This window comes from Apodemus sylvaticus, chromosome 5, assembly GCF_947179515.1.
Source record: "Apodemus sylvaticus chromosome 5, mApoSyl1.1, whole genome shotgun sequence".
Lineage (NCBI taxonomy): Eukaryota > Metazoa > Chordata > Mammalia > Rodentia > Muridae > Apodemus > Apodemus sylvaticus.
Window position 1 is genome coordinate 37205089 of NC_067476.1, and position 13245 is coordinate 37218333.

Consider the following 13245-nt stretch of genomic DNA (forward strand, 5'->3'; position numbering starts at 1 on the left):
TAGCAAGCTATTTGTAAAGTTGTAAAAAAGGAGTGCCTTCTTATTGGTAGAATGGACACAAAGGGGTTTTTTTCCCCGTTTTTTTTTCCTTTTGTCAGTAGCAAAAGACAAAATTGGAGAAGCGCAAAAAGAATGATCAACTCTTCTCAAAATAAGTCTTTTATTTTGTTCTTTTCCTTTTGAAACTGGGTCTCATTCTGTAGCCCAGTCTGGTCTGGAATATGGAATCCTTGTGCCCTAGCTCCCTTAGCACTGCAGTTACAGGCCAGAGCAACACAGACACTGGTAGCAGTTTACCTTTCAAGTGTAATTGTGATGGGTGGGGGGGGGGACTTGTTGGTGTGCACAGGGTATGAACGTTTTGAGACTTGGATTTTTCAATAAAAGAAGGGTAAGGACTATTACTCTCAGACTTTCCCCTTCTGAGCTCTTAATCAGTCTGACTGAACAGGCCAGAGGTCTGGCACACAGTAGGTTCTTAGATTTACATACACCCCCTTTCCTCTTCTCAATGTTGGAGTCTTCCATTTGGAACACACCTGGGTTTTTTTAGGCATAAGAAGATGATATACCAGACTTAAAAATAATTGGCTGGCTGGGCGGTGGTGGCGCACGCCTGTAATCCCAATACTCTGGGAGGCAGAGGCAGGCAGATTTCTGAGTTCGAGGCCAGCCTGGTCTACAGAGTGAGTTCCAGGACAGCCAGGGCTATACAAAGAAACCCTGTCTCGAAAAAACCAAATCCAAAAAAAAAAAATTGGCTGGTTCATGTATTTTTGCCCATGTTAATAACTGAAGTGAGTAAAGACAGACACATTAGATGTATTTCTGGCAACATCTGAATTAAAAAGTTGTACCTATTTGCTTTGCTCTTCTACAGCAAGCATCTTTGAGTATCATCACTCTGCCTCCTAAGCGCTCTCATCATCATGAAGAGTTTAACTCCAGTGGGAGAAGTTTTGGAATCTGAGGGTAGTTGGGGTCTGGAGTCAACTAGAATGTTCACTCATGAGCTACCTCTGTTTACTAAATGGCCTTGAACTTGTGACCACATCTGTCCCCTAAGGTAAATAGTTTTCCACTTACACAGGCATTTTTCATAGTTTGTAAGCAACTTTTCTCTTTAAAAGGCTGACTATAAATGGTAAAAACAAAATTTCCAAGGTCAGGGTAATAGGTAGAGACACAAAGATCAGAAGTTCAAGGTCAGCCTTGAATGTAGATTTCCTTGAGTGATACCTCTTTGTGTTGAGGGTCCTATTGGCCACTATTGTTTCACTATTTTAGATTCCATATATGAGATCATGTAGGCTTATGTTCTCTGGGTCTGGCTTATCACCTTATAACAGGTGAAGTAAGGTTGTCACTTAGAGTGCTTTCCTTTCTTTCTTTTCTTTTTTTTTTAATTTTATTTTTTTACAGTCTAATTGTTACCCCTTCCTGGTCCGCCCTCACACAGGTCTATATCTCATTCTTCATCCCCCTGTCTCCAAGAGGATATGCTCCCCACCCCTGACAGGACTCCCTACTCCCTGGGACCTCGTCTCTCAAGGATTAGAGCCTTCTTCTCTCACCGAGGTCAGACCATGCAGCCCTCTCTGTATGTGTCTGGCGTCTCCTTCCCAGCTAGTGTAGGCTGCCTGGTTGATGCTTGCCTTTCTTTTTAAGCAGAATGATATTCCATAGTATATGTATCTTGTATTTTTCTACAAAGGATGAGGCGTCACACACTAGGGAACCGTTTCAGAATGATGGACTGTATCTGAAGTAGGTAAATTGAATCTTAGGTTGCCAGATAGATTTTACAGTTGTATTTTAAAAGTATTTTATGGGTATGTGTGTTTCCCCTGTACTACACACATGCCTGGTGCCTACAGAGGTTAGAAGAGGGAGCTGGATTCTCCAGAACTGGAGTTACAGAGGTGCATATGGGTGCTGGGAACTGAATCCAGGTCCTTTGCAAGAGCTGAATCATCTCTCCAGTCCCCTTAACAGTTGGATGTAGATCCCATAGGAGATCCCATAGGTGATCCCATAGGTGATCCCATAGGTGATCCCATAGGTGAACTGCTGGAATGTGGAAGCCAGTCACTTTGACAAGCAAGCTCCAAACTCAGAGTGTTCAGCAAAGCTTTCTTATCGTCCTTACTGTTCAGAATGGACAGGTGAAGGACCCATTTCTTCTATAGTTCAGTTTCTTCTATAGTACCTGTGCGTTTTTGATGCCTACAGCCCCATTTCTCTGGAAGAAAATCATGTTGTTAAGCATCCAGACATTACATGTGTCCTGGATGTCGTTTTTAATCTGGCTGAGTAATGAGCTGTTTCTTATAATGAGAGTTTTATTGTTAGGGCTTCTACCAAAGACATTCATCATTCCCTTGCTTCTCCTATTGAGAACCCTCTGCATAGATTCCTGGAAAGACTGTTTTTTTTTTCCCCCTCTCCTAGAAATACAACTAAGTGTGTTGGGATTGTGCCTGGTATCGAAAGCTTGATGAGGATTCGGAATACTTTGTATTTTAGATAAGGCCAGTTGAAACTATTCTTAACCACTCTATACGGTTAAACTGTTTCTTATGAGACATGCTTCATCAAGGCACTGAAATTATGCAGACAGAGCTGGGAATGTTCTCTGAAGAGCATCCTATCAGCTTCTATCTAATTTTGGTTTTTATTTAACACTTAGCCCTCGAAAGTGGGGCCACGGCGGCAACTTGAAGTTATAACTCACACTGGGCCTTCGAGGAGTTTGGGATGCTATTTTGTTGCTGGCATACAGAATCAGCGAGGTTAACTGTACTTCTTCTATAGGTCACCCCGTGAGTCAACGGCTGAGCTAGGATTAGCGCTGACAGCTGGTGAGCCGCTAGGCTGTTGCTAACTGAGCAGCGTTGACATTCACTCTGATTTGACTTTGCATTTCATTTCAACTATTTATTCATTTTAAGGCCTTTTAAAGAAACTTTTCGGGGGATATTGTGGGACGGAGGAAACTTTCTATAAATGCCCTGGGAGCGCCCTCTTGCTTCTGCTCCTTTTCCATCCTTCCAGCCGGAGAGAGCTACGTGTATTTGTGTTTGGAAAGCTTTCTCTAGGTATCTCCCACCTCCCAGTTTAGGATGAAAGATGCTTTTAAATTAGGTAGACCCAAATTAGGTAGACCCAATTATTCATGCAGTCTGAGATGTTTTTCAACAAAAACTTTCCAAGCTCTAATTGTGCCATAGCGTGTACAGCCGAGAGACTTCTAAGCATCTCACTTGTATTTCATGAAGTCTCCACAGAGTTGGAGCAAGTGCATCTCATGTTTGAATCTGAACTATTTTGAACAGAAGGTTCAAGTATAGTAGGCTGGTCCCTTGACTCAGTGGGTCAGTATGCTATGCACGTGAGATGGAGGGCCAGTGAGCCCTGTTTCAGTTCCAGGTCAATGCCTTAGGGAGAGTTTTAGGGACAAGTGCTGCTCCATCGGGGTCCCCTCTGTGGCTTCCCAGCAGGACTGGCTGCAGGCTCGGAGGATGTGCGAGGATTTCTAGACTTCGCTAATTGCATTGGATGTTCTTCCCTGTGTACAAGGCCTATGATTGTGTATATCTTTAATTCCAGTGCTTGGGAGGCACGGGCAAACAGATGTCTGGGAACTTGAGTCCAGCCTGGACAACCTAGTGAATTTCAGGACAGCCAGAGCTGTGCAATAGAGAGACCCAGTCTCAAAATAAAAATAAACAGCCAACAATAACAACAAAACCCAAACAAACAAGCAAGCAAACACAAAATTTGGCATTTCTTTTGACAAAGTAGTTAGCTGATCTAGGGTTAACGTTGCAGAGCTGAGGACATTCAATTTGGAATCAAAATGAATTAGGTTCTATTATATGCTTAAGGAATAAATTTAGTTTCTTTTCAGGTCAAAGAATACCTTCTGGGGCCTGGAGTGTAGATCTGTGGTTAGAGTGCTTTTCTCTTTTATTATTATTATTATTACTACTATTATTACTATTACTACTACTACTACTACTATCAATTGATTTATTTACTTATTCACCTTAAATTCTGCTCACTGCCCTCCTCCTGGCCACCTCCTCTCACAATTCTTCCCCTGTTTTCCCTATCCTCCTCTGAGCTGGTGGGTATCTCCACACCGGGGCACATCAAGTCTCTGAGGCTAGGCACATCCTTGGAGAGCTTTTCTTACAGGCTTAAAAGCCCTGAGTTCAATTTCCTGGACCACACGTTTTTGTTTTGTTTTGTTTTGTTTTGTTTTGTTTTTGTTGTCGATAGTTTATCTTTTGTTTTTCTTTTTTTGACCTGGGCCTCTCTGTGTGATAGCCTTGGCTCTCCTGGGATTAACTTTGTAGACCAGGTTGATCTCAGAACTCCCAGGGATCTGCCTGTCTCAGCTTCCCTAGTGCTGGGATTAAAGGCTTGTGCCACTACTCTGGCTTACATTTAAGAAAAGAAAAACAAAAGGGAGAAAAGAGAAGAAATACTCGCAAAAAGATACCTACTTCCTCCTGCTTTTCTCTGAGGGGAGTGGGAGGGGCAGGGGCTTGTGGATCTAGAGGGGAGCCGTGGTGGTAAAGAGAGACTGGACAGAGAGGAGGAGAAACTACAATCTAGATGTAACATATGAAGATAATAATAATAATAATAATAATAATAAAAAAGATGAGTTTGGGTCCACTAATAGTTGTTGGACAACCAAGAGTTATATCTCTTTTTCCTTACAACCTTAGGTTTCCTTTCTAGATCCCCCACTTTCTTTAAAACAAACAAACAAGCAAATTAATTTTATATGTGTTTATGAATGCCGGCATGTATGTATGTGTTCTTTATGCATTCCTGGCACAGGGTGAGGCCAGGGCAGGGGTTCAGAGCTGTTGGAACTGGAGTTACAGGCCGTGCTGAGCAGTCGTGGGAGTGCTGGGAATCCCAGTCCTCTGCAAGAGCAAGTGGCCTTCACTACTGAACTCTCTCTTCAACTTCCAGATAGTGTGATTCCAAGCAAGCTATTAGACTTGGGGGGCAATGCCACTCTGAGATATCCAGACCTTTACTGCATTATATATTTTGAAAATAAGTATTTGAGGCTACTGAGATGGCACAGTTGGTAAATGATCTTGCCGTGAATTCAGATGACCTTAGAACAATCTCTGGAACCCATATAAGAGCGAGAGCGAGAGGATGGACTCTCAAAGTTGTCCTCTGGCCTCCACTTGCATGCTATGGTAGGTACACACGTGTACACACACACACACTAATGATAATACATTCAGTTAAAAAGAGGAAATAGATTATTTATTGGAAACCAAGAGGCGACATCCTCGAAGCCTCAGATTGTTTAGTCACATAAGTTAATGGTTCAGACAGAGCTGACCCTTTTTTCATCTTCCAACAATTTCCCCTTGAAGCTAACATTTCATTGATTAAATTGCAGACTATGAGGGAAAGTGACAGTTGCACGGAGCCTGGCTTTGCGTGACCCTCTGCTCTGCTACCCTAAAGTTTAGTAATTGGTTGCAGAGGGCTCTGTGCACATTTGAAAGGAATCACAACCACGGGTAGGCTGTGCCGCACCTTCAGGGTACTCTAGAGGTCCCTACTCAGTGCCTAGGAAGAGGGCGTGCTTGGCACTTCACATGCTTCGAGTTTGACCGTGGCAACTTAAGGGAGGAAGAATTCCCTTTGGCTCACAGTCAGTTATGATGAGAAAGAGGTGGTTTAGCTGCCAGCTCCTGATTCCCGGTGGCGGCAGCTAACAGACCGCTTCTGGTCAGTGAGCCACGCCCAGAACCCCCACAACCAAAACAGCCACCACCTGCTTGTATCCCTGTGTTCAAACCCATTAGCCTGGAGGGACACCACACATTTAAAATATAGCAACCAACTTGTCTGGTTGTCTGTGGAAATGAGTTACCCTGCCTTGACCGGCTATAGAGTAAGCATGGAGACCTGGTAAGTCCGCTTACACCGAAGCGTTGTTGCTTACTGTCTTGTAAATCCAAGAAAGGTCAAAGTTTAGTTACAAGAGCATCCCAGAAGTGAAGAGCATTCTGACTTCTGAAGATAAACTGCTTGAGGACACCTGTCACCTTTTGCTTCCAGGAACGCACAGATACGGTTAGTCTTCATCGGTGACAGCAAAACAGGAAGCAATTTCTCTTGAGTCTAACTGATTCCATTGATTGAATGGCATAATATGGGCAAGTGAGAGTGATTGTTGCAGTCTGAAGTGATTTGCATGAAACCTACTTTATACTCCAATTATTACTGTACATGATTACAGGACAGCCTGACTGTTAATTGCCTGTGGTCTTTAAATATGCACTTCTTTCAGAAATAGACACTAATTATTAGATCTTGTTTTCGGTCTCACCCGAAGTTGCAAATGTCTAGGAATTTTTTTTTTTAATTTGCAAGTCTAATAGTGCTCAGACATAGTAAAACTGATCTCATTCGGAATACTGTTCAGGGGGAAATGCTTTCTTGGTAACTACAGATTATGAACTTGGCTTCCAATTGCAGGTAGACACAAGTCTCTGTCTTTTTAAAAGGTGCTACTTTATTTTTTTTTTTTTATTTTATGCCTGTATCTGACTATCCACACATACATGCAGATGCCCTCTGAAAACAGAGTCTGACAGATTCACTTCCAGCCCCTTAATGTTTGTGCTGGGAAATAAACTTGGGTCCTCTGCAAGATCAGTTTGTGCACTTACCCACTGAGATCTCTCTAAACCCCATGCACATCTCTGTCATAATGCTGGAGGAATTTATTTTATTTTTCCTTGTAGTGCTGGGCATTGGATCTAGGGTGTTAACATATAAGTCAGGACCTTAACCATTGAGTTATATCCCAAAGTTCACTTTGTAAGACAAGATCTCAACATTTGCCCATGATGGCCTTGAAATTTCTATCCTCCTGTCTCTCTAGTAGATGGAACTATAGACCTTTGGTTTCAGTGGTGAGATTAGGGTAGCTAATCCTTCATTTGGAAGTGCTTGCCTTGTTCTGGGTTTAGGCCTGGGGCAGAAACCTCACATGCCTCCAGGGGACTGACTGGTGAGATGGGTAACACCAGCGAGTGTCCTGACGCCCACAGGTCCTGCCCTACCTACAGGTCACAGCTACGGGTACTCAGTTTTCTTAGGTTAATCTCAGTTTGGAATTTTGAGATTTATGTGAAATGGTGAAGTTTTTAAAGTTGGACGTGTAAGCCAGGCTTTAAGAGTTCTGTGCTGACGAGAAAGAGCAGACTTGTGTATGTTCTAGACTTAGCACTTCCTGCTTCCTTTCCTAGTGTCTTCCTGCAGATATCCACTACTCTTTTGATTTAGCTGGCCTTCTAGGGAAGCTTGGCCAGGATTTATGAGATGCCATCTGGGACTGTCCTTGCTTGCTTGCTTCCTTGTCCCTCTCTCCTTCCCTCCCTCCCTCCCTCCCTCCTTTCCCTGACTGCCTACCTGTATAACTATGGTGGTCCTGAACTCTATAGCTGACCAAAGCCTTGAACTACTGATTCTCTTGCTTCCTACAAATGAGTGTTGGTGTTACAGGCATGTGCCACCCTACTTGTTTGATGTAGTATTGGGGATTGAACCCCACCCCCAGGTGAGCAGTGCTCTGACTTAACACTACACAAACACACACTCCCGGTGCCTTTTAGCCCTTTCGTTGCCTTAAACACCCTGCAAGTAATATTGTAGTTACCACCTTATCCTTTTGTCTCCTATTGAGTGCTTGGGGGACTTCTCACTATAGCGATTTGTTGAGTGATCCCTGCTGAATCCAGCATCTGTAGATCTCATGAGCATTTTGGTCTCTCGGGTGAGTTAGGACATTTTAGATGCATCTGTCAGCAGAGCTCACCTCCCAAATTCCTGTCTAATCAAGCTGTCAAACTTGGAAAAGGAGACCTAGGAAAGAACAGATCTGAGAGGAGTGGAACACAAAGACCCTTTTCTTAAAGAATGTCATTACTTCCCAATACTGCTTTATTATCTTTAATTCCTCCCCCCTTTCTTTATTTCCCTGAAATCAACATATTTCAGAGAAGGTAGAGTGCAGATGTATTTTTGCTACTCAAAACTGCATGAAGCCAAAATGAGTCTTTCTTCTGTCATAATTCTAAGTAGGGCCTTAGGCTGTGTTTACTGCCTCTAAAATAAGCGTGGTGCTTAGCTTCTCAGTTGCAACACTTACCAGCTTTTTTGAAAGAAATAAACAAAAATAAAACGTTATTTTAAAATACCGTCAGAAATTAAATAAATTACCCTCAATAGTACTGTGTGTGTATATAAGTATATGTTTTTAAATTGGAGGAACTCCTCAGTACAACTTCTGTCACAATTGGGCCTCCCCCCCAATATTAAAAGTTTTCTGCATCTTGCCAGTGGTATTACTGCGTTCTGTTGTAACTAGTTAGTCTACTTTTGTATTTATATCGTTAAGAGTCTCTGTATGGTAGTGTAGGACTAGTGTAGTCTCTGTTGCCAGTCTGTGCTGCTTCAATTCCAGTTCTGCTGTGAGCTGGTCACACAGTTTTGGGATAACTCCCTCTGTGAGTCAGTCCTGGCTTCCTAAGTGGAGAGCATAACACACCTGACTCAGGTTTGCTATGAAGATTCAATGAGCAGGAAAAGAAACAGGCAAACACCTTATAAAACCACCTAGAATGTAAGTGCTATACTCACAGTTGGTTATTGTCAGTTTTATTGAGTTGTTACTTCGGTAACAGCTTCAGTGTAGTGAAATCAACTCTTTAGAACACACTCAGTTATGTAATTATAACCACAGTTAAATTACAGAACCTTCTCTCATCCTCAAGGTGTTTCTTGGGCCCTTTGTAGACAGTGTTCTCCCAAGGCCTGCAATCACTGATCTGTGTTTTGATTCCATACTTTGTTTTTTACTTAACATTGTTTATATAGAATGACCACATCATGTAATACAGAGACACCTAAGTCTGGATGCTTTTCCTTAGCACAGAGATTGGTTGGTTTTTCTGTTCAGGGAAAGTCATTGTCTTCAGGGCTATAGGTCACAGAGTCACGTGGTGCAGTCAAATCTGCATTTCATCTTGGGCACTGATGAGTCTATTGCTTAGGTGTACCTGTGCTCTGCTGGGCTGTAGGCTCAGATTTTGATTGGAATTTCAGGTTCATGGAGTCTTTTCATCACTAATTCTTTGTAAAATCACTCACGGATCATTATTCCATTTTAGAGGATATATATACTGCAGTTTAGACACTCAACAGGTCTGGCGGTGGTTAATCTCAGTTTTCAGGTAGATGAGAATTGGAATTTCTCAGAGGTGAGCCTCTGCGCATGCCAGTGTGTGTGTGTGTAGGGTGTTGTCTTGCTTAGGTTAATAGAGGACAGGCCACTCAGAGGCTTGTCAATCACTCATAGCAGTTGAGTGCTATCCAAAGGAAACAAAAGAAGTACAAAAAACAGGAGAAAGGTTTCTTGGATACTGAGCTGAGTGGGCAGCCAGGTATGTGATCTGATGTGGTGTTATTGTGGGAGCAGGGTGTCCTGTGGTGAATGAAGCAGGTGAAGGCGTGGTGTGTGTGTAAAAATCTAGACACTAGTGAGCTTAGTGAGTAAATGCTAAAGCTGGATAATTCAGGGACTTAATGAATCTTTAAGGAATTTTTAGAATAGTTGTAAGAAACATGAGATGCTGGAAAGCTATATTCCTTATATGGAAATGTTGTTTGTTGTTGTTGTTTTGGACAGGGTCTTGCCCTGTGGTCCAGGCTAGCCTCGAGCCTTTAACCCTTCTTCCTTTTGGGGCTGAGATCAAAGGCATGTATCAACCACACTAAGATGAAAGAGGTGTTTTTAATATTGAGATAAGACTGGCGAAGACTATTCCCGCAAAAGGTTAGGAACCTTCTAGTCACTAGGAATGACTCTGCCCCCAGTCCCAACCCCTCGTATCTCACCCACCTGTTAAAGGGGAAGCTGAGCTAGTTCAATCTTCGAGGTTAGACCAGAAAAGGGAGTTTTTAGAATTAACAAGTTCTAATGAACTATACCATAATATGGTCTTTAAACTTATTTCTTAACTATTTCTAGAAAACTTACAAGGCAGAAAATGTCAGCAGTTCTGTTGATGTGTGAAACCGCTCTGACGGTTTAGTCACTTGTCAGTCCCATGTCCAAATCCTTCCCATCTGTCATGGTACAGTTCTCTCCCCTCCCCCACTGGTCATAGTCTGCCCCCCTCCCCCCCTGTGGCATTTGCTTTTTCTACAAATGTGGTGTGTGTGTGTGTGTGTGTGTGTGTGTAACGCACACTCAGTTATGTAATTATAACCACAGTTAAATTACAGAACGTTCTTTCATCCTCATGGACCCTTTGTAGAGAATGTTCTCCCAAGGCCTGCAATCGCTGATCCGTGTTTTGATCCCATACTCTGTTTTTTACTTAATATTGTTTATATAGAATAATCACAGTCATGTAGTACAGAGACGCCTGTGTCTATCTCTCTATGTGTTCTATTTTCCTTCTCCTTATCTGAAGAAGACTAAGACCAAAGCTAGGAGGAGCGCCCAGTCCTTCATAGACCCTAGTATTTTTTTTTTTTTTTTTAATTTGGCTTGTTACACGAGGAAACAGTTATTGATACACAAACAGGAAGAGTCATGTGCAGAATGGGACTTAAAGTTTTGGCACTTGAATTAATAATTCAGAAGTTAATACACTATGTCGTGAACATGAATGTCAAAGGACAGATTTTTGGAGTCTTTTCTCCCTTCCTACATGGGTCCTGGGATTGAAGTCAGTGTGGGATTGAAGTCCAAGATAGGGGGCGTGGAGACTCAAGCTGGGTCCCTGGGGCCCAAGACAGGGTTTTCCCTGTTCTAAGCCATCTGTTAGCTACAGGGAAAGATCCATTCTTAGATCCTCTCCTTGAGAAAACTTGCCCCTGCTCATTCAGACCTTCATAGGTGATTTGCGGCAGAGCAGGAGAAGAGCCTTCATTGTGCTGATCTTGTGGTAAGATAGAGAAAAACAGAATTCGTGGTCTTTGGATAATGGAGACACATGGGTCAGTCTTCTTGTGGTAAATGAATTTGCACTATAGTAAGAGAAAAAAATCCAGCTACCTGTTTTTCTGTATGTTAAACTTCGACTTCTGGTTGTAGCACTGTGATACATACACAAAACACATATCTTTCACAAGCATACACATGTATTAACACATATATAATATAGTGTGTGTAATACGTATAAGATTTTTCTTAACAAGTTATCTCCCATGTAATGCAGGTTGGCTCTAGGACTCACTGTAGAATGCCTCCTTCCTGCCTTAGTTTCCTTAGTGTTGGAATTGTAGGTGTTGGTCAGTAGAGTGACCCAATCCTTTTTGTGTTTGTTTTTGTTTTTGTTTTTTCGAGGCAGGGTTTCTCTGTATATTCCTGGCTGTCCTGGAACTCACTATGTAGGCCACACTGTCCTTGAACTCAGAAATCCTCCTGCCTCTGCCTACCAAGTGCTGGGATTAAAGGCATGTGCCACCACCGCCTGTCGCCCCAATCCTTTTTGCTTCTGGTTGTCCTGGGTATGGATCAAAGAGTCTTACAAATACTTGTAGTGGGTTGATCTCATGCTTTCTACAACAAATATTAGGCAAGCACTTTAGAGGGAATAAAAAGCACAAGTATTTTTGATTTGGGTTGTTGAAGAGTTTTGTTGTTAAAGAACCAAGAAATTTCATGGAATTATGCTTAGCTTTATTATTGCTATTAAGTTTTCAACAATCTAAATAATGCGCTGTAAACATATGAAATCTTACATTTATATATTTGATGGGAAAACCTCTTATTAAAATCTTTGAAAAGTATCCTTCCCACTAGGCATAGTAGATTTATCTAAACAAGATGCTAACTTATGCTAGGTAGATTTTTTGAATACACGTATTTTAAGTTGACAAATCAAAATCAAGAGCATATTTTTTGTGATGAGAATTGGGCAAGAGATATAGTATTCTGTATGCTTTGCTAAGTCGACATGCGTGACGTGTGACCCCAGCCTGCCTGCTTTCCCTCAGGTGAGCTTGGCCTATGTGGAAGCAGCAGAGTGCCTCACAGAGCCTGTGAACAGGGAGCCTCCTTCCAGAGAAGCGCAGCTCATGACTTTGCGCAACACATCCGAATTTGATGTCCTTGTCATCGGAGGAGGAGCCACAGGATGTGGCTGCGCACTAGATGCCGTCACCAGAGGTGGGTCCTGAAAAACACCGTGTCTTCCCTCCTTGCAAATGCCCACAGGGGTTGACTCATGAGCCCACGTTTATCTTGATGTTCCTTAATTTTCCATCCTTCCTGAAACATACTTGCAATTTTCACAATCTAGGCACTCACAACAGTTTTAAAATTAAATATAATTATAAATATACATTTAATCTCCACAGACTAATTTGAAAATAAAACTATATTCCTGAAAATTTATTCATGTACACCATTTAGCCTAAGTATTTTTTCTGTTTACCTTCAATCATGATAAATTTGACATATAGACACACAAGAGTCTACTCTTGGTTACCACATCAACGACTGTTTTCACAGAATTTTGTGCCTCCAATCACGGTGTATAATTTGAGGGACCTTTTACTCTAATATGCTAAAGCAGGTGGGAAGAGCATTTTATAGTTATCACAAGGCAACTTGAGCTTAGTTTTCTGACCAACGTGGGTAGCAGAGTGGAAAGATAGATATCTTTATGGGATGCTGGGCTTGAGACTGCTCTACTCAAAAGAATTAATATAGTTGACAGTCTTCTGTGTGGAAGAGAGTCCTTTGTATAGCAGGAGTCAGTCAGGAAATCCCCCCCCCCCTTTCAGTTATTTTCTTGATTTATACAAAACATATACTCATTCTTTTAACTTCAATTTTGCAAATGTTTGGAGTACTTACTGCATGCGTAGTGGTGTGGAAGGCACTATAAGGGGTGTACATAGATGATCTATAGTCAGAGCCTTTGGGAAGCTTTTGTGTACAGATTACATTGCAGAGAGCATGTACCTTTCAATCAGACATTATAAACATGTAAGTAGGCATGGGTATTGTTTTTGTTTTTCTTCTTTTTCTTTGTGGCCCTTTGAGACAGGGTTTCTCCATGTAACGGCTTTGGTGGCCATCTTAGAATTCAATTCGTAGACTAGTTTGGCCCCAAACTCACAGAAATCCACTTGTTTCTGCCTCCTGAGAGCTGTGATTACAGGTATGTG

The 13245-nt window shown here is 42.0% G+C and overlaps 1 protein-coding gene across 3 annotated transcripts in view; it reads left to right on the forward strand.

Moving 5' to 3' along the window:
• Gpd2 (glycerol-3-phosphate dehydrogenase 2) overlaps positions 1-13245 on the forward strand; it is a 134418-nt gene that overhangs the window by 38878 nt on the left and 82295 nt on the right. For all 3 annotated transcript variants that reach the window (XM_052182500.1, XM_052182499.1, XM_052182501.1), the window contains exon 3: positions 12067-12238. In XM_052182500.1, the coding sequence (XP_052038460.1) occupies positions 12067-12238 (172 nt within the window). The remainder of the gene's footprint in view (positions 1-12066; positions 12239-13245) is intronic.